The sequence below is a fragment of the Cricetulus griseus genome, chromosome 6 (genome assembly GCF_003668045.3).
Source record: "Cricetulus griseus strain 17A/GY chromosome 6, alternate assembly CriGri-PICRH-1.0, whole genome shotgun sequence".
Classification (NCBI taxonomy): domain Eukaryota; kingdom Metazoa; phylum Chordata; class Mammalia; order Rodentia; family Cricetidae; genus Cricetulus; species Cricetulus griseus.
This window is the reverse complement of record NC_048599.1, coordinates 59,327,329-59,351,130: the sequence shown is the minus strand read 5'-3', so window position 1 is coordinate 59,351,130 and position 23,802 is coordinate 59,327,329. Positions and strand designations below refer to the sequence as shown.

The following is a 23,802-nucleotide window of genomic DNA, read 5'->3' as shown; positions in this document are numbered from 1 at the left end:
TTTCCTCTGTGGAAGGAAAAAAATTCTGGGATAGCCAAATAATGGAAACAGACAAATTATCCTTCTAATCAAATTTAGTTTATTTCAAATTTGTACCAAAAAAATATTTCAGGCACCTCTTCAGGTCATTTTCAAATATATTAATAAACCCTTTGCTAGTCAGTGCTGTCTTCCCAAAAGCTGCCAGAACTCTGGAAGTCATGTGGTCCAGCCCCTCACCCAAAGAATACAGGTAGAGTCTACATGATGGGTGGCAAGAGGGCAGAAACTGAGCTGTGCTGGCGACTCCTTGTCTTCACAGGTAGGGTATTGACTTTAGGACAATAAATACGTGTTGAATATTAGCAAAAATAGTACAAGTCCTATGCTTTGTCGCCTTGGCTCTTTTGATGTTCATCGCTGACAGTTGGAAGACACCGCCCTCAGCTCTTGACCTTTTGTGCTGCCTCCACAGTTAACCCTATGGCTGGCTATACTGTCTTGATTTTTCAGGAATTCACTTAAGAGGAAGAAAGCAGAAGCCTAAACTGCAAGTCCATCCCCAGTTTTAGATTAAGAGATTATAATAAATTAACTGATAACATAGGAAGTTGGGGGATGATGGTAGTAGCAGTCAGACCTCAGAGGTCAAGACATCCTCTAAACCAATCTTGCTTGGTTTCCTGAACTCAGTGGGGTCACAGGGGTAAAAAAAAAAAAAAGCAACTTGATTTTCTTTTCTCCATTTAAATAGTAGCCCCCAAGTCATTGAAGTGATTATTTTCCTAAAATTACTTCCAATTCTTCCAATTCTTTTTGTAAAGCTGAATCCTAGGAGACAAAGAAAGCAAATCTAGTACAGAATCAGAATTAAGCTTTCCCCTAATCACTAGAACCTGATAAGGGCCCTTACTACTACCAGTCTTCCTAACTTTCTCCACAATGGTTTGGAGTCTATGCAATCTGTCTCCTCCATTTCCTACCTTACATAAGGGAGGAGAAAGATTGCATAGCATGTAGGAAACTCCACATAAAATGGTAAACTTTCTTTCCTGGGAAAGGTGACTCTGTGAATCAGTATTTAAAGGTTCTTTTAAAAATTTTACTGGAGCCTGGGGCTAGTAAAACATCTGCCGTTTTAGCATTAGGATGTAAATATAGTAACACAGCTGGTGTAGCCAGTGATCTCTTAAGTGAGATGAGAAAAGAATATGGAGACTCAATCCCCTGAAGCTCTTTGTCCAGCTAGCTCAACATGCATAGTGGTGAAAACAAAGAGACCCTGTCTCAAAGGAGGTGGAAGGCAAGGACCAAAACCTGAGGGTGGTTCTGACCATGAATCAGGACACACACCATCCCCACACAAAGTATTACCAAGCTAAGTTGTAGTATATTGCTGTGATCCTAGTACTTGGAAGGCTCAGACAAGATGGTCAGATGGAGGCCAGACTAAAGCTACATTTTGAAATACTGTTCTTAAAGAAATTACTCTCTTACCTCATTAGTGACATCTGGCAGCTCCTGAGCCAACTTCATCCACTTTCTAGCTTCAGAGTTTTTTCCTAACTCTCTATAGCACTGAGAAGAAAGAACAATGAAAAACTTAAAAACATGAAGAGATCAGAAAGACCCATGTATATGTGTACCCAGAAGCTGAGGATGACAGTGCACACCTTTAATCCCAGCACTCAGGAGGTACATGCAGATGGTCTATATATCAAGACCATGTCTCAAAAGGGGGGAAAGGCAGGGCAGTGGTGGCACATGCCTTTGATCCCAGAGGCCAGTTTGGTCTACAGAGTGAGTTCCAGGACAGCCAGGGCTACACACAGAACCCTGCCTTGAAAAATCCAGTGGGCAGGGGCAGGGGGGATATGGTGGCTTATAGCTAATAACCTCACTCAACAATCAGAGGCAAGAGGATTGCCATGAGTTAAAGGTCAGCTTGAACTATTGAGAATCTTGTTACTAGAACACTTCTCAATATAAGCTCTCAAAAAATAGGGGCTTAACAGAACGGATAACTCAGTGGCAGAGCATAGACTCTTTGATCCCAGAAATACAACATTGTTTTCACCTATGTTGAAGGTGAATTTACCTTAGAAATATATACTCGTCCAGCTTTTGAAAATCCTGGCTGTAGTTCTTCAACCTGGAGAAAGAAGAAAATCCCTCTATTAGAGGTTCATAAATTCAGTTCAAGCTGACGTTTACATACTAGAAAGCTCTATATAATAAGATTGATTTAGTGTGCCAGGAAATTAGTACTTTTATAAACACTACGTAGTTCTGATTTTCCCTCAAAATAAGGTAAGTACAAAACTATCCCCAACTAGGAAACACACCTTCGAGAACAAAGCCAGTGTGGGCTTCCACCCACCATTCCCTTCTGATACCTTTAGGAAGCTCTGGAGCGCATCCTGCACAGTGGCACTAAGAGGGCTTTCAAACAAAGCTGTAGCTGTTTTTTTTTCCAACCAGCTTAAGTGAGAGACCTGCCACCAAAAAATGATAGTGTGAATAGAAGGTTGTGGGGTTTTTTTGTTTGGTTTTTCTTCCTTTTTATTTATTTATTTGTTTGTTTGTTTATTTATTTATTTATTTTTTGGTTTTTTGAGACAGGGTTTCTCTGTGGCTTTTGGAGGCTGTCCTGGAACTAGCTCTTGTAGACCAGGCTGGTCTCAAACAGAGATCCGCCTGCCTCTGCCTCCCGAGTGCTGGTATTAAAGGTGTGCGCCACCACCGCCCGGCTTGGTTTGGTTTTGGTTTTTCAAGACAGGGTTTCTCTATGTAACAGTCCTGGCTGTCCTGGAACTCACTCTTGTAGATCAGGCTGGCCTTGAACTCAGTCTGCCTTTGCCTCCTGAATGCTGAGATTAAAGATGTGTGCCACCACTGCCTGGCTAAATAGAAGGTTTTAAGACATTTGTTGGGCCAAACATGGTGCCCTGTGCCTCTAATCCCAACACTCTAGATGCAGAAAAATCAGTTCAAAGACAGCCTGGGGTTACATGAACTCAAGTCTCTAAAAAAAAAAGTTTCAGGCTACCAGGATGGCTCTGCAATGTAAGGTCACTAGCTGCCAATTCTCGACCTAAACAGTGCTCACAGGACTGAAGGAGACTTCTCTCAGGATAGCTTTTATAGCAGAGTGTCTATCAAGTGTGACTCCCTATATTCAGTCACCAGCACTGTCAGAAGTTTCTTTAGGAATAGTATATACAGAATGTTGTGCATTAAAAGCAATCTCTAGACATAGTGTCACACCTGTAGGCAGAGAGATCATTAGTCTAAGGCTAGCCTGGGCTACATACAACAGAGACATCTGCCAATAGGATGAACATTGAGGACCGTGCTGGAGATTGGTCTGACAGGAACATCTCAGGCCTTGGACTATAGCTCACCTGGTAGCACCACCTGCCAAGAAGAAAGTGACTCCTAGGATCTTCTGGCTCAAGTGCAATGGCTTTGTCCACATGTTCCTGAAGAGAAAAATACAAACTAACATCAAACCCAGAGTTCCTCAGTAAAGAGCTACAAAGCACCAAGACATTGGGAAAGCCAGTCTAGGGAAGCAAGGAATGGGATTGGGCCAGCACAAGGGAAAGAGAAGCCTGTCCTCACCTTGAAGCTAAAGCCACTCTGGATACGCCTGGAGATGCCCTCATGCTCAGCCAGCTGACCACAAAGCACTGCATACCTGAGGGGGGAAGCGGCAAGCTCAGGGACAAGGACTGGACTATGAGTGCAGGGAATGTGAGTAACACCCATGTGTAGTTACACTTGCCTTCTAAGTAAGTATAATTGAAAATGTGTTTTTCATCTCTAAATAATACTCTCCTCTTAGATTCATCATGTCCCAGTTAATACTTAGTAGTAGACTTACAATAATTCTCCAAAGTAATTGTAAGTTTTGCTTTTTGGTTTTTGTTTTGTTTTTAGGCCCTTTCTCTCCCTGCTGGACAACCCCAGCACACACAAACAAAGTAAATCCCTCCTTTATACTTTAAAACATTTAGCCAGGTGTGGTGGCACATTTCAGTAATTGTATCACTCGAGGCAGAGACAGAAGGCTTGTCTCAAGTTTGAAGCCAGCCTGAGATATTTACATCTATCTATCTATCTATCTATCTCTCTATCTATATCACCAAACTAGAGAGGGCTACCATAGCAAAACCCTGTGTAAAACAAAAACACACAAGGTCTCAACTCAGATCTTTAAATGTCCCTTTTTCATAGAGTATTATGAAAACTTAGAAGAGTAGTTAGGTCACAGCTTAGTGACCTGCCATCATGTGAGGCTCTGGGTTTGACTCCAATCCTACAATTTAAGAAATCATCATGGAAGTACAAGACAGACGTCTAAGTGTGTTCTTACTATTTTACCTCTGACTGTATATTAGAAGGTCTCTAGATTAAGAAACATATAGGTGATGTATCATTAGGTAGGAGTCGTGTTTCCGGCATAGTCGAATGAAATGCTCATGGCCCTTTTTTAACATGGGAACCAGTGAAACAGAGGAACAAATTAGTGTTTGTCTTACAGGAGCTGGGAAATGTAGCTCAGTGGTAAAGTGCTTGCCTAGCATATGTATGGTCTTTGTTTAGTGACAAGTGCCATTTGAGATGCCAGGAGACTCCAAACTTTTTTTTTTTTAAGATTTTATTTATTTATTTATTTATTTATTTATTTATTATGTATACAACATTCTGCCCCCATGTATGCCTGCACACCAGAAGAGGGCATCAGATCTCATTATAGATGGTTGTGAGCTACCATGTGGTTGCTGGGAATTGAACTCAGGACCTCTGAAACAGCAGTCAGTGCTCTTAACCTCTGAGCCATCTCTCCAGCCCAACTCCAAACTTTTTAATGTGTCTGTTTATAACAATGTGCATGTGAGCGGTGTCCAGTGAGGCCAGAAGAAGGCATCAGTTGGGAGCCACCTGACTTGGGACCTGGTAACTGAACTTGAGTCTTCTGGAAGAGTAGTGTGTGTTCCTAGCCACTGAACTATATAAATTTTAAACTTAATGTGTGTTTACAAACACATTCCACAACACAATGTGAAGGTCAGAGGACAACTTTGTGGAGTCAGTTCTCTCTTTACACCTTTATGTATTCTGGGGTTCAAACTCCGGTCCCCAGACTTGCCCTGCCTTTATCTACTTGAGCCACCTCACCACCCCACCTCCAACCCAAACTTCTAAGGGCAGTGGGCAACTTAGTTCAGTGGTAGAGTGCACAGTACAAGACCCTGACGTCAATTCCCAGCACCACACATATACAGAAACCAGAAGGACTTAACTACCTGTCCTTTGCCCCAGTACTAGAAGCAAAGCTAACAGTATCTTCCCATGCCTGAGTTTCTTTTTCATATATTTGCTAAATATCTTGTGGGGGTGGGAGAATATGTTTGTATCAGACACTTGGGCCCATTTCCATGTACAATCCAAATAGCTGTTCCTTGGGAATAACCAAAAAAAAAAAAAAAACCTGCCAGTTTTCATCCTTGAGAGCCCAGGGAGAACAATGACACCTAGAAACAGTTACCTGGCTTCTGAGCAGACCCTTTGCACGGAAAGTTTCAGCCATAGATGGAAAAACACAGCCTCTCAGCTTACAATCTGAGGGTAGAGATTTGAAAAGCAAAGGACAGTGGAAGAAGAATGAACCATTTTTTAACTAAAACAGATGCTGGAATCAGGGCCCGGGACATGAATTGGCCTTCTCACAAGCCAGCTGGCAAAACTTGTCTCCTGAAAGACCACAAAGGACTCATTGGGGGAGTCTTTTGGGTTTATTTTTGTGTGGTGCTGAATGTGGCACCAAGGCCTTACTTATGTGTGCTAGGCAAGCATTCTACCACTGTACTATACCCTTAGCCCAGGAAGCTATTAAGTTCTTTTAAGTTGATCATTGAATTTCTTGGGTATAAGCTCACATCTTTTTCTCATGCAAACCAACCAAAGAAGCCAATGTCTACTACCAGCCAGGGATCACAGCTAGGGAAAAGAGCTTTTGCAGGACAGGAATTGCAGGTTGTCTCAGCTTCCCTGAAGAACTCAAAACCAAGTGTGGCCAGAGTGACTCTTGGAAAGAAACTCAGTCCTGTTTGCCCTAGCAGAGTAATGCTTGTGTTTTCCCTGGCCTTAACCTCCAAAGCATCTCCCAAAGCACACTTCCTTGCCCTGACGACGGGGGTATGGTGAACGTGTAGGAATTCAGACTAGTGCCCCCCACCCTAGTTCTTTACCAAATGCCTCTTGCCAGGGTAGACAAAAAGGTCTATTCTGGCTTTTCTAAAGGCCTACAGGGTGTTCTCACCACTGGTGACTTTCAGCACTCTCATCTCCCTTCTCCAGAGCAGCCTCTGCTTCTTCTTTTCCTGAAAGACAGAGGTAGACCCAGAGTTAACAGGGTGTGTCTAGTTAACACATGAACTAGAAGCAGTGCAGGAAGAATGACCACTTGCTTTGCATACAGCTGCTCCATCTCCATTAGCTTTAACTGTCTCTGTTTTGTTTTTTGTTTTGAGATATGGGCTCCCCATGTAGCTCAGACTGGCCCTGAACTTGAGATTGCCTCCACCCCCAAGTACTGAGATTACAAGTAGTGATGTGCCTGGCTCCAGCCTGCCATCTCTATGCCTACTGGACGTTCTTAAAGTAAATTGTAATATTTAGTATGAGAAAGGAACCAACAGAAACTCTCCAACAGATCTTACTCTGAAGGATCTATAGACAGGCTTAAGGATGCTCATGTTATCAATAAGGTTGTATTGAAATTTAGATAAGATTATATTTTATTTAGAAAAGTGTTCATGATTTAAGATGTTTGTTTTTACGGACAGGGTTTCTCTGCATAGTCCTGGCTATCCTGGAACTTGCTCTATAGACCAGGCCGACCTCGAACTCATAAAGATCTGCATGCCCCAGGGATCCCACCTCTGCTTTCTAAGTACTAGGATTAAAGGCAGACCACTGTGTCCACCCAGGACATGAATGCTGGGGATACAACCTGTGGTCCTCACACTTGCCCAACAAGCACTTTATCCACTTAGCCATCAGCCCTGCCCCTTGCAGATCTTCCAGACTCTTTTTTTTTTTTTTTTAAGACAATCTCACTGTGTAGCCCAGGTAACCTCAAACTCATGACCTTCCTGCCTCAGCCTATGCTCAGACTATTTTCCAATGCTTTTGCTGCCACACTGATTTTCAAGAATTCTATCAGCTGGGTGGTGGTGCACATCTTTAATCCCAACACCCTTAGGCAGAGGCAGATAGATCTCTGAGTTGGAGGCCAGCCTGGTCTACAGAGTGAGTTCCAGGATAGCCTATGCAGAGAATCCCTGCCTTGAAACAAACAAAAACACCATATGGGGAGAAATGAGAAATGGTCAGAAGAAATCTTTTTGGTTGTTGGTACCAAGAGATCAAAACAGCACAAGTACTGATCGGAACCATCACCAAGAAATAAAACAAATCCCCACCTTCCCACCCCCCACCCCCAATCCGGAGATAGAGGTTCTCTGTGTAACAGTCCAGCCTGTCCTGGAACTTGCTCTGTAGATCAGGCTGGCCTCAAACTCAGAGATCCTCCTGCCTCTCCCTCCCAACTACTGGGACTAAAGGCATGTGCCACCATTGACCCAACTAAAACAAACCTTTTAACATCTAGGGGTGTTTTGCCTACATATATGTCTAGTGTCCCACAAAGACCAGAAAAGGGCATCTGAATCCCCAGAACTGGAATTATTGTGAGCCACCCTTGTGTGCTAGGAACTGATCCCAGGTCCTCTGGAAGAGCAGCCAGTGCTCTTAACTGCTGAGCCATCTCTTCAACCCCCCCCCCCAAAAAAATTTTTCTTTTCCTTAAGTGTAGTGTTGTAGCCCTAGGGGATAGAGGTAAAAGAATTGCTGAAAATTGGAGGCCAGTTCCAGAACAGCTATATAGTAAAGCCCTGTCTCCAATAATTAATTTTTTTTATTTTCCTCTTAAATTGTTTGTTTTTGTGCATTGGTGTTTTTGCCTGCATGTGTGTCTGTGTGAAGGTGTTGGACCTCCTGTAGTTACAGTTACAGACAGTGGTGAGCTGCCACATAGGTGCTGGGATTGAACTCACATCTTTTAGAAGAGCAGCCAGTGCTCTTAACCACTGAGCCATCTCTCCAGACCGTTTTTTATTTTTTTTTTAAGACAGTTATTCTGCGTGGACCTGGCTATCCTGGAACTCTCTCACAGAGATCTGCCTGCCTCTGCCTCATGAGTGCTGGGACAAAAGGTGTGCATCATCACCACCTGACAAGTCTATTTTTAAGACAGGGTCCCATATAACTTGGGCTGACCTCAAATTCGATCCTCCTAAATGCTGGGTAGTACTGGTATATGCTACCAATACCTATATAAAAGGAGAAATCTTTAAAGAGAAAAACTAAATAATAATTGAACCTGAAACTCACAATGTAACTTAGGCTGGCCTCGAATTCATTGCATTCTTCCTGACTCAGCCCCTAAGTATTGAGATTACAGGTATGATCTACCACACCCAGTTTATTCATTCAGATTTTAAAGTTCCAAGATTCTCTCTCTCTCCCTCCCTCTCTCTCTGTTGTTTTGTTTTGTTTTGTTTTGCTTTGTTTTTGTTTTTTGTTCTTTGAGACAGAGTTTCTCTGTGGTTTTGAAGGCTGTCCTGGAACTAGCTCTTTTAGACCAGCCTGGTCTCAACTCACAGAGATTCCCCTGCCTCTGCCTCTTGAGTGCTGAGATTAAAGGTGTGTGCCACCACCACCCGGCTTCCCAGATTCTCTTACTTCATGATTGACAAGGCCAAGTCCTAAGGGCAGCATGGTTCAGTTGCATTACATCTTCCAAAGTAGACTTAGGAAACAAATTAAGCCAGCAATAATCTCCCAAACTACTTCTCTTGGGTGCACACATACATAGTACACCCAGTCTCAGAATCTCTGCCCTGCTGACTCCGGTTAAGAAAGGATACCCCTTCTTTCTGGTTGGGAAGTCAAAGCAAAAAACAGTATGACCACAACATAAACAGTAAAAACAACAAGCACCTATGCTACTGTGTCATTAGGGAGTAAGAGGCCTTGGAAGCCAGTTTGTCCCCACTAAGTGACTATACTATTCCTGCCCTGACAGCATCTGGGCCTCAAACAAATGGCCCAGCTGTAGCTGCACAGATGGTAACATTCCCATCAGGTACCTGTCAGCATTTACCATTTAGGGCATATGACTTCTTCTCACTCTCCTCCTCAGTAAGCTCAGACATGTCACTGTAGGCCCGGGCCAGACGCCACAGAAAGTCTTGTCGGTTTCCATACTATAGACCAAAAAGGAGAAATGAGTCTCCTCATCCATGAGAAATGGGGCCCTGGTCTTCTCCCCACACTGTGTGTTTGTTTCCAAGACAGTAGTATAATCACTGACATCTGGCAACCCCTGTGCACAGCCCACTCCATGACAGGCGGCCATGCACAGTTAACTGGATACGTTGTCTCTAGTTGATAGCTTGCACAATCACTGGATAAGAACATTTGGCCTCCTAATCCTAACATTGCCAAGATGGAAGGTCAACTTCAAGAAGATATGATGAGGCACAGCAGAAGTCGTCTTTGGCTGACATATGAAACTGCTCAAAGGGAGAATTCTGCTGGGCATGGTGGCCTGCACCTTTAATCCCAGCACCCAAGAGGCTGAGGAACATGGATCTGTATTAGTTTGAGGCCAGCCAGGGCTACTTACTAAGACCTGCCTCAAGGGGTAGAGAGTGATTTCTAATTTCAGGGAGGAATTTAGAGAATAAATTTGGTTTTATGAGCCTGAGGGAATTGTTGAATGACCTACACAATGTCACTTATAATAGAAATTTCAAGTAGGGCAGGCAGATTCAGGCTGTCTCAAGGAAAATGGAAGAAAGTAGGTGGGGAGCTGGGGGTGGAGGTCACAAGTATTCGGGTCCTTTGCATTAGCCTCTGCAGAGAGAGAGAGAGCTCCTTGGAGTTCTACAGGAGGAAGAAAACCTTGTTGGGCAGGAAGCTGTGGGGTAGGCAGCACTGCTTCAGGACCCTATCTCCTTTCCCATGTGGCTTTGTTGAGTTGGAAACCATGTGGGGGTTTTTGTTTTTTTTTCATTCCCTGGGAGTGTGAGATTCAAGAGAGCACAAAGGAGGAAGGGAAACAGTTGGAGTCTCACCGCCAGCTTATTGTTGAGCAGCAGCTGGAAGCCTTTCCGCTTGTTGTGCTCGCTGCCCTGGTGCAGCTCATCTGCCTGCTGCAGGAGCAGCAGCATGTCCTCGAGGTCTGAGGAGCCACCAGTCTCCAAGGCACCAGAGGCTAGACTTGAAGCTACCTCCACGTCAAGGTCCAGAGAGTCCTTTCTCCCCGTCGTCACGGTCTCACAGCTCACCTCATCTTCACCAGCCTCACTCTCCTTGTCAGAGTCCCGCTCATAGTCAGATTCCGCATTGGCTGTTGTATAACTGCCAGAGAATTAAGTGACAGGATTAAGGAAGGGGATTATTTAGCTCAAAACTAGGATTTGTTCTCCAGAACTATACAGCATTGTTGTCCATTGAGCCAGATCCTTTCTTACATAAGGGCAGAAACTAGTCTTCAGGAGAAAGTTTGAACTATTAGGGAATGATTAAGGAAGAAAGAAGTATCCAGTCAGCTAGGGGATGTGTGCTGGTTAGAGTCAAATATAAGATCCCTCTGTTTAACTACCACTCAAACTGCAGAAAGCAAAAAAGGAGAAAAAATGTTTAAGAATTAGGCTGCAGGTGTTGGTGGCACACACCTTTATTCAGCACCACTGAAAAACATTTTAGAACTCCTGGGCTCTTTCCTCTTGATGGCCTTGGCACAGGGACCCCATAACTACAGCTCCAAACAAGCGGGGCTAAGCTAAGAAAAACAGTGAAGAGCCGGGCAGTGGTGGTGCACGCCTTTAATCCCAGCACTGGGGAGGCAGAGGCAGGTGGATCTCTGTGAGTTCAAGACCAGCCTGGTCTACAAGAGCTAGTTCCAGGACAGCCTCCAAAGCCATAGAGAAACCCTGTCTCAAAAAATAATAATAATAATAAAAATAAAGAGCACTGTCTGCTCCTCCAGAGGTCCTGAGTTCAGTTCCCAACCTCCACATGGTGGCTCACAAGTCAATAACTAATCCCGTGGGACCTGATGTCCTCCTCTGGTGTGCGGATGTACATGCCAACGAAGCACCTATATACATAAAGTACATAAATCTTAAAAAAAAAAAAAAAACTGGGCTGCATTCTGAGTGTGGTGACACAGCTATAATCCCAGCACTAGGGAAGAAGACAAAAGGATTGGGAATTCAAGGTAATCTTTGGCTACAAAGTATCTTTGAAGCCAGCTGGGCTATATAAGACCAAACAAGTTTCTCCAAAACAGGACTGGTGACATAACTGGATGGGTGAAAGTGCTTGCTGAATGCATTTGAAGACCTGAGAGGACCAACTCATGAAAGCTATCCTCTGCCCTCCACACACGTGGCATGTACATGCTCACATTCATATACATGCACAATAAAACTGGGGGGCAGGTACATGTTGTTGCTAGATTACTTAATGGTCATGAACACAAGTTCCTGGGTTCAATCCCCAGCACTGAAACAACAGAGAGACTGGAGGAGGTGAGGAGGAAGTGACCTTACAAACACAGGTAGAGCTTATTGGAGCTATACTGCTGAGCTAAATTTGCTAATCATCCTTATCAATCAAACATCTGCCAGAGCCAACCTAAGTAGGTGGCAGCCTGAGGCATGAGCAGTAGCCACTCATTTCCCAATCTCTTTCTCAAACTTGTACCTGTGACCAAGTCACCCAGACCTCATTGACAGTAGAAGCAGCCTTGGGAATATGGAAGTGTGGCAGAAGTCACTTTCCAGTTGCTAACAACCCCTACAAGATAATGTCTCTGGGGCTGCTATAAGCTAGGTGATTTCTAGGAGCCAACAATACAGAGGAAGCCAAGTGTCTTAAGTTTTCTGTCGGCCATCAGCTCATGAGGTCATTTGCCTAACTGGTAGGCCAAATCAGACAAGAAATGGACCTGGGACAAAGTAGGATTTCCAGGGGTCAGAAACAGAGAGCCCTCCAGAAGCACAGAGAAGATTTAACATTTCATTTGGGAGCAAACCTTCCTGGAGTAAAGAATAAAGGCAGGCTCCCTGTGGCTAACACAAAACCAAACAAGACAGTCTCTGCCATATGAGGCAGCCTAACATCTGGATGAATGATGTAGACAAAAGTGCTGCCGTCTAGAAAGCCATTCAGGTGAGATCCAGAAGGAACCAAGAGAGTAAGCAGAGTTGGTGCCCCAGTCTAAACAGTTGATTGCTGCTGTTTAGAGCAGCTTCTTGTTCTATTTGAAAAGGCAACCAGAGCATCAACTACAAGAACCTGCAGGAACCAGGTGGCCCACCTTTAATCCCAGCACTGGGGAGACAGAGGCAGGTGGATCTTTGTGAATTGCAGGCCAGCCTGGTCTCCACAGCAAGTTCCAGGGCAGCCAGGGCTACAGAGAAACCCTGTCAGGTGGGGGGTGGGGGTGGGAAGACTGCATGATATATAAAGATCACCCTATTATCTTTCCCTTCTAGCAGTTTTCAGTTAGAGATTAAAGGAACAAGGAAAAGTAGCAGACTTCATAACCAATCTGAGTACTGATGAGTGAGACCACACAAGGGCAAGTTGAGAAACTCCTAGAGAGCGTGGACATAACCTGCCCTAATGAGAAGATCCCCAGGGCCAAAGTAAAATGGGTAAGTAATTTAACTGGTATAGAAAGCCTGAAATCTTGGGGGTTCTCTTTGCTAGAGAAGGGGAGACCATATGCTGAGGAGGCTCAAATAGTACGTGTGCCTCCAGCACTCCCACGTGCACTGCTCTGGCTCTGCTGACTTCTCACATAGCCAAGGAGCTGCAGAGGTGAGAAGGGCCCTTGATGCCACCATGGTGAGAGCTAACAGGGCCCCATGAAACAGGAAGGCTAATGGACAGCTTTGCACCTCACTACACCTCAAGTTCTGCCTCAATCATGGCCACAGTCCATGGGCTTCTAGGGGCCTGAAAAGAGATTTGCTGTGTGCCAGGGTTACTCTATTTACAACATTCCTTACCTTCTACCTCCAACCCTGGTGGAAATCTACCAGAGTGGCTTTCACTTGGTTGTCATGCCCCAAGGCTTTTCAGATCAGTACTCAAGAGAAACACAGAGTTCCCACAGTGCTCTGTTCCTAACAGCTGATGAATTAGAAACTAAAGACTCAGCTTCCCACATGTCTGTTCCTGCTGCTATTTTATCTGACCTCCTAGTTCCCATTAGAGAGCTGAGCCTGGTACATTCAGACATGACCAAGCTTGTGACCCAAGCCTAGGGGGCTCTCTGTAGTGGAGATGAGCCACATAAGACCTGAAGTAACAGAGAAAGGGCCCAAGGAGTGAAGAGGAAAATGCTTGGCTGGGATGCCTGGGAAGCTGGTGTTTAAAGGCATGTTGGGTTGCCTGGTACAACGCCCAGGAAAAAAACTCACAAACCTGTACAGTGCTTCTGCCACTTCCAGTCAACAGCTTGGAAGCTCAAATTTGTTACTTGAGAAATAAGAAATATAGGCTAGGTGAGACAATTTGGCAAGTAAAGGCACATGTTACCAAGCATGACAACCTGAGACCCAGAACCCACACGATAAAGGAAGAACAAATTACTGGTACACACTTGTGCATGCAAACACACAAGAAATTAAATAAATGTAAAAATTTATAATAAAAAGAAATTTTAGAAGACTTCAGCTGGGCAGTGGTGGAGCATGCCTTTTAATCCCAGCACTCCGGATGCAGAGGCAGGCGTATCTCTGAGTTCCAGTCCAGCCTGGTCTACAAAGTTCCAGGACAGCCAGGGCTACACAGAGAAACCCTGTCTTAAACAAACAAACAAACAAACAAAAAGAATAAGCAAAGGCATGGAGCAAGAAGCAGAAAGTGGCCTATCTTAGGCCAGTGAGCAGCCAGCACATGAGACAGGCTTGGTCTGAAGCAAGAATGATGAGATTCTAGTGAAGTCATCAAAGGCCACGTACTGGGGGATCTGCAACTCTCAATGGAATAGCCTACCAAGTCATCCCATTTTAGAGTTTATGGCCTCCTCCCAGAATTTCCCCTTGACCTATATGGCACCTATCATGATGAAAAAAATTATTCACCATGGCCACTGCTCCAGATAGCAGCCAGCTAAGCCAGTGTCTTGCACCATCACCAGCTTTCACGTGCCACAGGATCAGTCATGGGGCTGAGCCTGGTGAAGCTATAATTAAAACCATCTATCCCTTTGCTGCCCTATCCTACTCCTTTTGCCATGGGTGCTCCAGTGAGCACCCATGCAGTAAGGCACCCACTCTGGCCCCACTGACACCAGGAGATGAACTTGTTTGTGTCACTTTGAAGACACGGGCTCTTCCGAAGTAGTCTAAACTTGCCTCAAAATTAATACTGTAATTCTAGGCTGGCTTTGAACTTTCAATCATCAGACTCCATGTGTGTACCACTATACTTGGCTGACACAAGTCTGTACCATTTCCTTTTTTCTCTTTCTTTCTTTCTTTCTTTCTTTCTTTCTTTCTTTCTTCCTTTTTTGTTTGCTTTTTTTTCAGACAGGGTTTCTCTGTAGCTTTAAAGCCTGCCCTGGAAGTCACGCTGTAGACTAGGCTGGCCTCGAACTCAGAGATCCACCTGCCTCTGCTTCCTGAGTGCTGGGATTAAAGGTATGCACCACTATTGCCCAGCCTGTTGTTCCCTCTTTAAAAGGTCAACCAGGGACTGAAGAAATGACTCAGTGGTTAAGAGTAATTGTTGCTTGTTCAGAAAACCTGGGTTTGGTGCCCAGTACCCACAAGATGGCTCACAACCATCCATTAACTTCTGTTCAAGGAGATCTTATGCCCTCTTCAGGCATCAGGCACACAAATGGTAGACATAAATACATGCAAACAAAACATTCATACACATAAAATAAATCTCTGGAGAGATGCCTCAGCAGTTAAGAACTCTTACCTAAACTTGCTGACCTTGGTTCAGTTCCCAGCACCCACACAGCAGCTCACAACCTCCTATAACTCCAGTTCCAATGGCTCCAATGCCCCCTTCTAATCCACACAGGCTCCTGTGGATGTGTGGAGCATATAAATTTACACAGCCACAAATACACACATAAAAATAAATACCAATCCCTCAAAAAAAAAAAATCTCAATAGGCTCAATGGATAAGAGTGCTTGCTGCACAATCATGAGGACCTCAGTTCAAATCCCCAGAAGCCAGATGATGTTTGTGTACCTGTAACCCCAGTGCTATGGGAGACAGCTTGCTGGTGCTTACTAGCCACTAGCCTAGCCCCAGGTTCAGTGAGAGACCCTGAGTAGAGAAAAGTAGACTAGTATGACTCGTATGACAGAATAACCTTAGTCCTCCTCTGTCCTCCAGGCACACACATACATAGATCATACACATGAAAAAACTCAACCATCAGTCTACCATCCAAGTGACCGAGTTCATCAGGTTTCACAGAGATGTTCCTTAGACCCAGTGCTCACTATCAGTTCTTTCTTTGCAACCCAAATGCATATCATTTTTGTCCCCACCTCTAATATAGTCAAAGGAAGCACCTCTTGACAGAACACTCATAGATAAACTGAAAAGACTAGTTCTAAGACAGGCATGGTGGAACATGCCTTTAGTCCCAGCACTCAGGAGGCAGAGGCAGGAGGATCTCTGAGTTCGAGGCCAGCCTGGCTCAAAAAAAAAAAAAAAAAAAGGACTAGTTCTACTAGCCCTCAAGTACACAATTAGAAATCAGACATCTAGACAACAACAATAATGAATAAAGGCTTGAATTCTACAGCAAGGTTCACTTGTTTGGGATAGGGTACTCATTAGTGGGCTGGGCTATGCAAAGCATATGTGAAGCCCTGAGTTCAATCCTTGGCACCAGAAAATAAAACAATTCTCATGTTTCAAAAGGCACCTGAGCAGAAATCAAATTTGCCATTAAGCAAGCATAGATGGTACACACGCCTTTAATCCCAGCACTCGGGAGACAGAGAGGCGGATCTCTGAGTTTGAGGCCAACCTGGCCTACAGAGAAAGTTCCAGGACAGCCAGAGCTACACAGAGAAACCCTGTCTCAAAAACAAAACAAAACAAAACCAAAAAAAAAAAAAAATCTGCCATTAAAGACCAATGGCAGGAATATGAGAAGGGATAGTAATTTTACTCTTTTTTTCTTTTTTTAATCCACCAGTCTCTGCCTTCCCAGTGCTGGGATTACAGGCCTGCACCACCACCACCCAGCTAGTAATTTTATTCTTAATTTTTGTAGGAAAAAAAAAAAAAAACCAAATGAGGGACTAGGAATGTAAGCCCATGGCAGAGCACTTGCTTAGCACATGGGAGGTCCTGGGATTGATCCCCAGCATGAAAAGGAAAATAGGAAGAAGCAGGAGAAAATAACAGCCCCCTAAACAAACAAGACTAAAGTAAGAAAACTATTACTGCACCTTGGGCCTTTCCTGAGCTGTGGCATCTCAGTCAATGGGAAGAACTCCCAAGGGCTACATGCCACAAATGTGACCATGGTAGTCCTACATGCCCTGAAGACCAAGCCACTCCCCAGATCACAGACTCAAACACAGCTGCAGATAAACCAGATTGTCAGGACAATGGGATTAGCAGCAGACAGGCTAAGTCTGCCCTTGGTCTGGGTGTCAAACCTCAATAATCTCAAGTTCCCCATCTGAGAAACAGAACCCAGGTCACAGGATTATCATGAGGATTAAGTAAAAAACACCGCTAAGGTGCTTAGCACAGTATCAGAGGAAGTAAACCAATGGTACCAGCCTTACAAGCTGCCTGCTAAAGAGAGGAATCTGCTCGGCAGTATCCTGAGAGGCTGATTTTAACTTCTAGTCAGCTCAGCCACTCTGACCTGACAGATCTTGGCTGTTCTCTGACCCAGTCTATTCCTTGAGGAGGAACAAAGGTCAACAGATCCACCCAGGAGAAAAATCAGCCTTTAAGTCTCGAAGACCAGCTGGGTGACTGGCACCACACTGTCCTTGAGAACAAAGATTCAGAACGGAGCTATGGCTTAAAGTTAAAAAGCCTTTCCCCTGACCACTGCTGTCTCACCTCATGGTAAATCCTATATCAGATCTGCTGAGCACCTGAGAGTCACTTCCCCACTGTACTGATGCAAGGGAGCATGGACCAGACTGCCTGGTGAGGAGAGTGACGCCTGGGGAAAGGGAGGGCATGGCAGGCCTACAGCCTGGGCACACCCTGCTCCACCACTCAAAGAAAGAAATGAAGTCATAAAATAATGTTTAGGAAGCCCTTGTGATGACACAAAAAATGCCCATAAAAAAAATGATGGAAAAGAAAAAAAAAAAAAAGCCCTAGGCTGGGGAGATGGCTTAGCAAGTAAGAGCACTTGCTACTCCTTCAGAGGACCCAAGTTCAGTTCCCAGAACATACATGGATGGCTGCTTACAACCGTTTGTAACTCTGGTTCTAGGGGACCTAGTGCCCTCTTCTGACCTCTGCAGGCCCCAGGGATACAAGCAATGAACTTATATGCATAAAATTAAAAATAATATAAAAAGGCAACTCAGAGAAGTAGTGGATGTACAACGTAACAACTGCTAGCATTCCTGTTTGTCTGAATGGCATAATCAGGGATGTTGTTTCCATTTAGTCATACCCCTACTTTTATTCAAACATTATTTCTGGCACATTGGTTTGGATTTTGATAAATAATCTTTTGACAAGTCTAATGCAGCTGCAGCTGTAACTGCCTCGGGAGAGGCCGGCCACTCACCCTCCTTCACTCTCCGCATCTGTGAATGCAGCCCCTGAGGAGGCGGTGAAGTAGATAGAGCTGGAACCAGTGGAGTCACTCCTCTCCCTGGAAAACGGGAAGCGGCGCCGCCGAGCCACTCTCTGGTTCTCTTCTATATGAGATCTGGAAAGCAGGTCACATCCCAGAGGACACATTAGGACCCATATAGTCTGTCTCCCCTCACTCCTCCCTCAGTAAAGGACCAAGGAAGGAGAACACACTAGGTCTTTACTCTCAGGAGAGCAAGGGAGCCACCTGCTTGGCAGACTAAATTAGGAAGAACAAAGAGGTTGCACTGCTACAGTAGACCAAAGGGCACAGGGGCAGCAGACACTTGGGAAGGAGAAGGAACCAGATACGCAGCTTCTTCCACATTGGGTTAGCAACAATAAAACGGGCTTGTTCCTTAGAGAGACCAGAAAAGGCAGAACACACTCCAGCTGAAAAAGCTGTGGGAGCCAGGAATAGTTGAGGGACTGGGCAAAGCAAAAGACCAGGTCACTCACCGGACTTCCCCAACAATCTCCCCAGCCAGGCCTTGCAGGCCGCTCCGAAGCTCCTCTACCTCCCGCCGCAGTGCCATAAGACTGGTCAGCACAAAGTCCAGGCGGTCGAGCACCTTCTCCTGTCCTTCCTGTGGGAGGCCGGGCAGCACTGCAGCATCTCCAGCTTCACCTGGGATGGCCCGCAACTGCATAACTGAAGCAAGGGGAACAGGAGACAGAGACATCCATGGGATGTGTGTGTGTGTGGGGGGGGGGCTCAAACCTAGAATTCTAGAGCATTTACTTCTCTTATTCTGTTTTGTTTTTAGACAGGGTCTATGTAGCCCCAGCTGTCCTGGAGCTCACTGTGTAGACCAGACAGAGATCTACCTGCCTCTGCCTCCCAAGCTGTGAGTTTAAAGGCATGCAACACTATGCTGGGCCATTTGCTTCTCCTGAAGTTCAATTACAAAGAAGTAATTGAGCACCTAAGAGCATACATTTCACAGCTAAGTCACAGTACAAGTTCCAAGTCACTATCCAGAAGGAAAAAGAAAGAAAGAACGGAGAAGTCCAGACCAACAAGATGACTCATAGGTAAAATTACTTGTTGCTAAGGCTGTTGACCTAAGTTCAAAGCCCAAGTTCCACATGGTGAGGGAGGGAACAAACACTTGCAAGTTGTCCTCTGACCTCAAACAGGAGTGCTGTAGCATGTGCCCACTGCACCCTACCTACACACAGGTGTGCATAAATACACACACACACCCCACCTACACACCAGTGTAGGTGTACATACACACACACACACACACACACACACCACCTATACACCAGTGTAGGTGTACATACACACACACACACACACCACCTATACACCAGTGTAGGTGTACATACACACACACACACACACACACACACACACACACACACCAGTGTAGGCGTACATACATACATACACACACACACCCCACCTACACACAGGTGTGCATATACACACACCCCACCTACACACCAGTGTAGGTGTACATACATACACACACACACCCCACCTACACACAGGTGTGCATACACACACACACACAACCTACATACAGGTGTGCATATACACACACACACAACCTACACACAGGTTGCATGCATACACACACACACACACACACACACACACACACACACACATCCCACCTACACACCAATGTACATACATACATACATACACACCCTGCCTACACACTGGTGTGCATACACACACAAATACACACACACCACCTACATACTGGCGCACACACACACACACACACACACACACACACACCAGTGTAGGGTACATACATACACACACACACCCCACTTACACACAGGTGTGCATATACACACACCCCACCTACACACCAGTGTAGGGTACATACATACACACACACACCCCACCTACACACAGGTGTGCATATACACACACACAACAAGAAACCTTGTCACAAAAAAAAAAAGAGGAGGAGGAAGAGGAAGGAAACTTTAGAACCCAGCAGATAATGTAAAAATGCCTTTGAGAGTGTGGTGCTTAGACAGCAGGACAAGTGCTCTGCTACAATCAAAGAAAAACCTTTGGCCAGGAGTGGTTGTGCTTAGAGGTGGAGGCAGGAGGATCAGGGGTTCATGAGCAGCCTCAGCTAAAAAGTGTTTGAGATTAGCCTGAGCTATGTGATGCCCGGTCTCAAAAATACAAAAAGAAAAAAAAATTGCCTGTGGCTTTATAGTGCCAAATACCAGGCAGTCAATACCAATTCGACAGTAAAACAAAAATTGGGTTTGTTCAAATTCTGATTTCACAATAAATAGTAAACTGCCTTTCTTGAGGCCATAATTAGTACTATCAGTGAGGAGCAAGGAGAAAATGGGCAGACACCAAGAAAAGGTCCATGGAAAAAAACTGACCATTTTCATCAGAAAATATCGTTACCAAGCTCAATCTGCTCAGACTGAGCTCAGACTAATTTAGGGACTTGGTAGTCATTTAAAGCAGCTAGACTGGAATATGCACTAGAGAAGGACTCAAGGAGGCCCACAGAGTAAACCTGCACACACCTCTCAGTAAAGGAAATTAGCCACCTAGGCCAGCAGTACTCACAGCACAGCCGGGAAGATACTAGAATGTGTCTGCTTTCTCCCAACCTCAGGGGAGAACAGATCACTACTAAAAATTACAAATGGGCCAGGCGTTGGTGGCACATGCCTTTAATCCCAGCACTTGGGAGGCAGAGGCAGGCTGATCTCTGTGAGTTTGAGGCCAGCCTGGTCTACAGAGCAAGTTCCAGGACAGGCTCCAAAACAATACAGAGAAACCCTGTCTCAAAAAGAAAGGAAGAAAGAAAGAAAGAAAGAAAGAAAGAAAGAAAGAAAGAAAGAAAGAAAGAAAGAAAAGAGATTACAAATGAGCAAGGCACAAGGAAAGGAGAGAAAGACAGGACACTGGCCATGCTACATTACCGTGTTATCAAATGCTGACAGCTGCACTCTAGGGTGATAGGTCTGGGAACATTCTTGCAGAACTAACATTTCCAGTTAGCAGAGAGTAAGAAGGTACCTGACTATACTGTCTGTCAGAGAAAACACTTTCAATCCGCACAAAATGAGAAGATCTAAGCAAGCTTCTAGTACCCAAATAAGGGGGTGAGATTTGAAGCCCTAAATGTTTTGCTCAATTGAGTTCACCTGAAGGCTTTTTTACGAAATGGAACACATTCATCTGTTCCTGCTGGCTTTCAGTCACTCGGCTGCAGTCGCACGAGAGTGCTCTCAGCCCACGTTGTGGAAAGTACACTGGACTAGCTTTGCCACTTACTCTGTAACAACCTTGGGAAAGTTAAACAATCCCTCTGAATTTCCCTTCATAAAAAGGATTTCAAAAGCTTGGGTTACTCTCCAAATGTCCTTCACATTTTAATTCACAATTTGATAGTCAAGATTTCAGAGCCTTTCGTTTTTACAAGATTATTCCTTTTTCCTTCTTTCAGACGCTCCCTCTGTCTATCACACTCCTCACCCAACACTGCGCAAATCCCTTGGTACACATTCATGAGTGTGACCAGAACTAAAAGTGAAAGCTATATAGTCTTCTTGCACCAAGCTTTCCTGGAATCAGAATACAGATTTCCTTTTCGATACGTTTTCCTCAGAGAGTGAAACTCAGTCCTTCCACTGCCCAGTCCATCGGCTCTGCCAAAGACAGCCCGAGCCCCAGGGCCATCAGTAAGTAATGACCTGTGCTCTTACCCTGGCCTCCGCGCTCTGAAGCCTGCGCACGGTCCAGGGAATCGGGCAGACTGTGGCTTCGGCCATGGCGCCGGGCCCTTTTCCATCGCCGACTGTACAGTACGCACAGAAATCCAAGGCCGGCGGCAGTACCAAGTAACAGTCCCAACCCGGCGCGGGAGCCGCCCAGGGCCCCCAGTCTAGACATGATGCACCTGCAGCCGGCGTGGGAAGAAAAAGAAAAAAACAAAGGGAGCGAACCGAGAGGGAGAGAGTCATCACCTGGTCCTCTACCCCGGGCAGAGCCCTTTGCCCACAGCCTCACCCCGTCTGCTCCCTCCCGAGCGTGCCGCAGCTTCCCGGCGCAGACAGACGCCCTGCCAGGGGACATCAGCTCCGAGCCAACGCGCCCCTGGCCGCCTCCCTGCACTGCACGAGGCAGCCCCGCAGCCCGTTGCACACCACCGGCCTCCCAGCACCCCCGAAGTCACTCTGACCCCAGGACACCTTACCCGGCCGCCAGCCACCATGGCAGCAGCAGCCACACTGGCCTCACGCTGTCAATGATCGTGACGTCCTTAACCCGCGCCGCCTGCTCCGAGCACGGTGGGAATGCGCCTGGAGATGACGCTAAGGCCCCGCCTCCCACCGGGCACTAGGGGCAGGGCCTCAGCGCGGCGGAGCGTCGGGACGCCGGTGCGTGCGGGAGCCGGCGGAGGCCGCTAGGGCGAGGGGGAGCCCGCGTCCGCTGCTGCACCTGGTGCCGCTCCCAGAATGCGCTCCGCAAATCTGACCCCCCCTCCCCGCGTCTTCCTAACACGGCCTCGTCTCCGGCTGATTGATTTAGTCGTTTGCGGATTTTCTATTCAAACCGTTTACTAAACCCTAAGCAACAGCAGCTCCTTTGCCAGAAGAAATTAGAGTAGGTCAGTTGGTTATCCGCATGACGCCCCTGCTTCGCTGGGACCTGACTTCTGCCTGCTGCCTGGCTGCGGCGGGAGGGTAACTGCGAGTTGAGAGCTAGCCAGGACTACATGGTGAATCCCTGTCTCTATTAATAAATAAATAAATAAATAAATAAATAAATAAATAAATAAATAAATAAATAAATATAAAATTTAAAAGCCGGGTGTGGTGGCGCACTCCTTTAATCCCAGCAATCAGGACGCAGAGGCAGATGAATCTCTGAGTTCGAGGCCAACCTGGTCTACAGAGCAAATTCCAAGACAGCCAGGGCTATGCAGAGAAACTGTCTCGGATAATCAAAAAATAAATAAATACATAAATAAATAAAAATAAAAAATCTTAAACCCCTCATATCATCAGGCTGCTGATGTAAGTAAATGGTGGAGTGTTTGCCAGTCATGCAAGCAGATCCTATGCTCAATTTGAGCTGTAATATTTTTCTATCCAGAATAGAGAAAAAATAAATTCATTTACCTGACAAGCTTTTTGTTGTTGTTGTTATTGTTGTGCTTTGTTGTTTTTATTTTTATTTTTGAGACAGGGAGTCTTTGTTAGGGTTACTATTGCTATGCTGAAAGACCATGACCAAAGCAATTGGGGGGTGGGAGGGGTTCACTCACAGTTCCATACAACAGTTTATCATCAAAAGCAGTGAGGGCCAGACCTGAAGCAGGGCAGGAACCTGGAGTGATGCAGAGGCCATGGAGGGGTACTGCTTACTGGCTTGTTCCTCATGGCTTACTCAGCCTGCTTTCTTATAGAACCCAGGACACCAACCCAGGGATATCCCCAACCACAATGGGCTGGGCCCTCCCCCACCAATCACTAATTCAGAAATTGCCTTACAGAGCCAGGTGTGGTGGGGCACATGCTTAATTCCAGCACTCGGGAGGCAGAGGCATGTGGATTTCTCAGAGTTCCAGGCCAACCTGGCCTACAAGCGAGTTCCTGGATAGCCAGGGATAATACACAGAGAAACCCTGTCTCACAAAACAGTTTTATGGAGGCATTTTCTCATCAGAGACTCCCTCATCTCTGATGATCCTATGTTGTGTCTAGTTGACATAAAAACCAGTCAGTACACAGTGTCTCTCTACGTAGCCTTGGTTGACCTGTAACCCACTATGTAGGCCAGGATGCCTGCCTCTGCCTCTCCTGCGCAGGGATTAAAGGCCTGTGCTATCACCCCTGGC

The 23,802-nt window shown here is 45.6% G+C and overlaps 1 protein-coding gene across 1 annotated transcript; it reads right to left on the bottom strand.

The window, feature by feature from the left end:
* Positions 1-56: 56 nt before the first annotated feature.
* Rmdn3 (regulator of microtubule dynamics 3) lies at positions 57-22,303 on the bottom strand. Its single transcript, XM_027422180.2, has 13 exons — positions 22,156-22,303; positions 21,665-21,858; positions 18,413-18,605; positions 17,886-18,029; positions 10,191-10,476; positions 9,215-9,317; positions 6,308-6,368; positions 3,604-3,679; positions 3,384-3,461; positions 2,376-2,474; positions 2,078-2,131; positions 1,477-1,557; positions 57-810 (listed from the first exon to the last, which is right to left on the bottom strand). Exons 2-13 carry the CDS (start codon positions 21,849-21,851, stop codon positions 757-759), a joined length of 1,416 nt encoding a protein of 471 aa, XP_027277981.1. The 5' UTR covers positions 21,852-21,858; positions 22,156-22,303; the 3' UTR covers positions 57-756.
* Between the last annotated feature and the right edge of the window lie 1,499 nt (positions 22,304-23,802).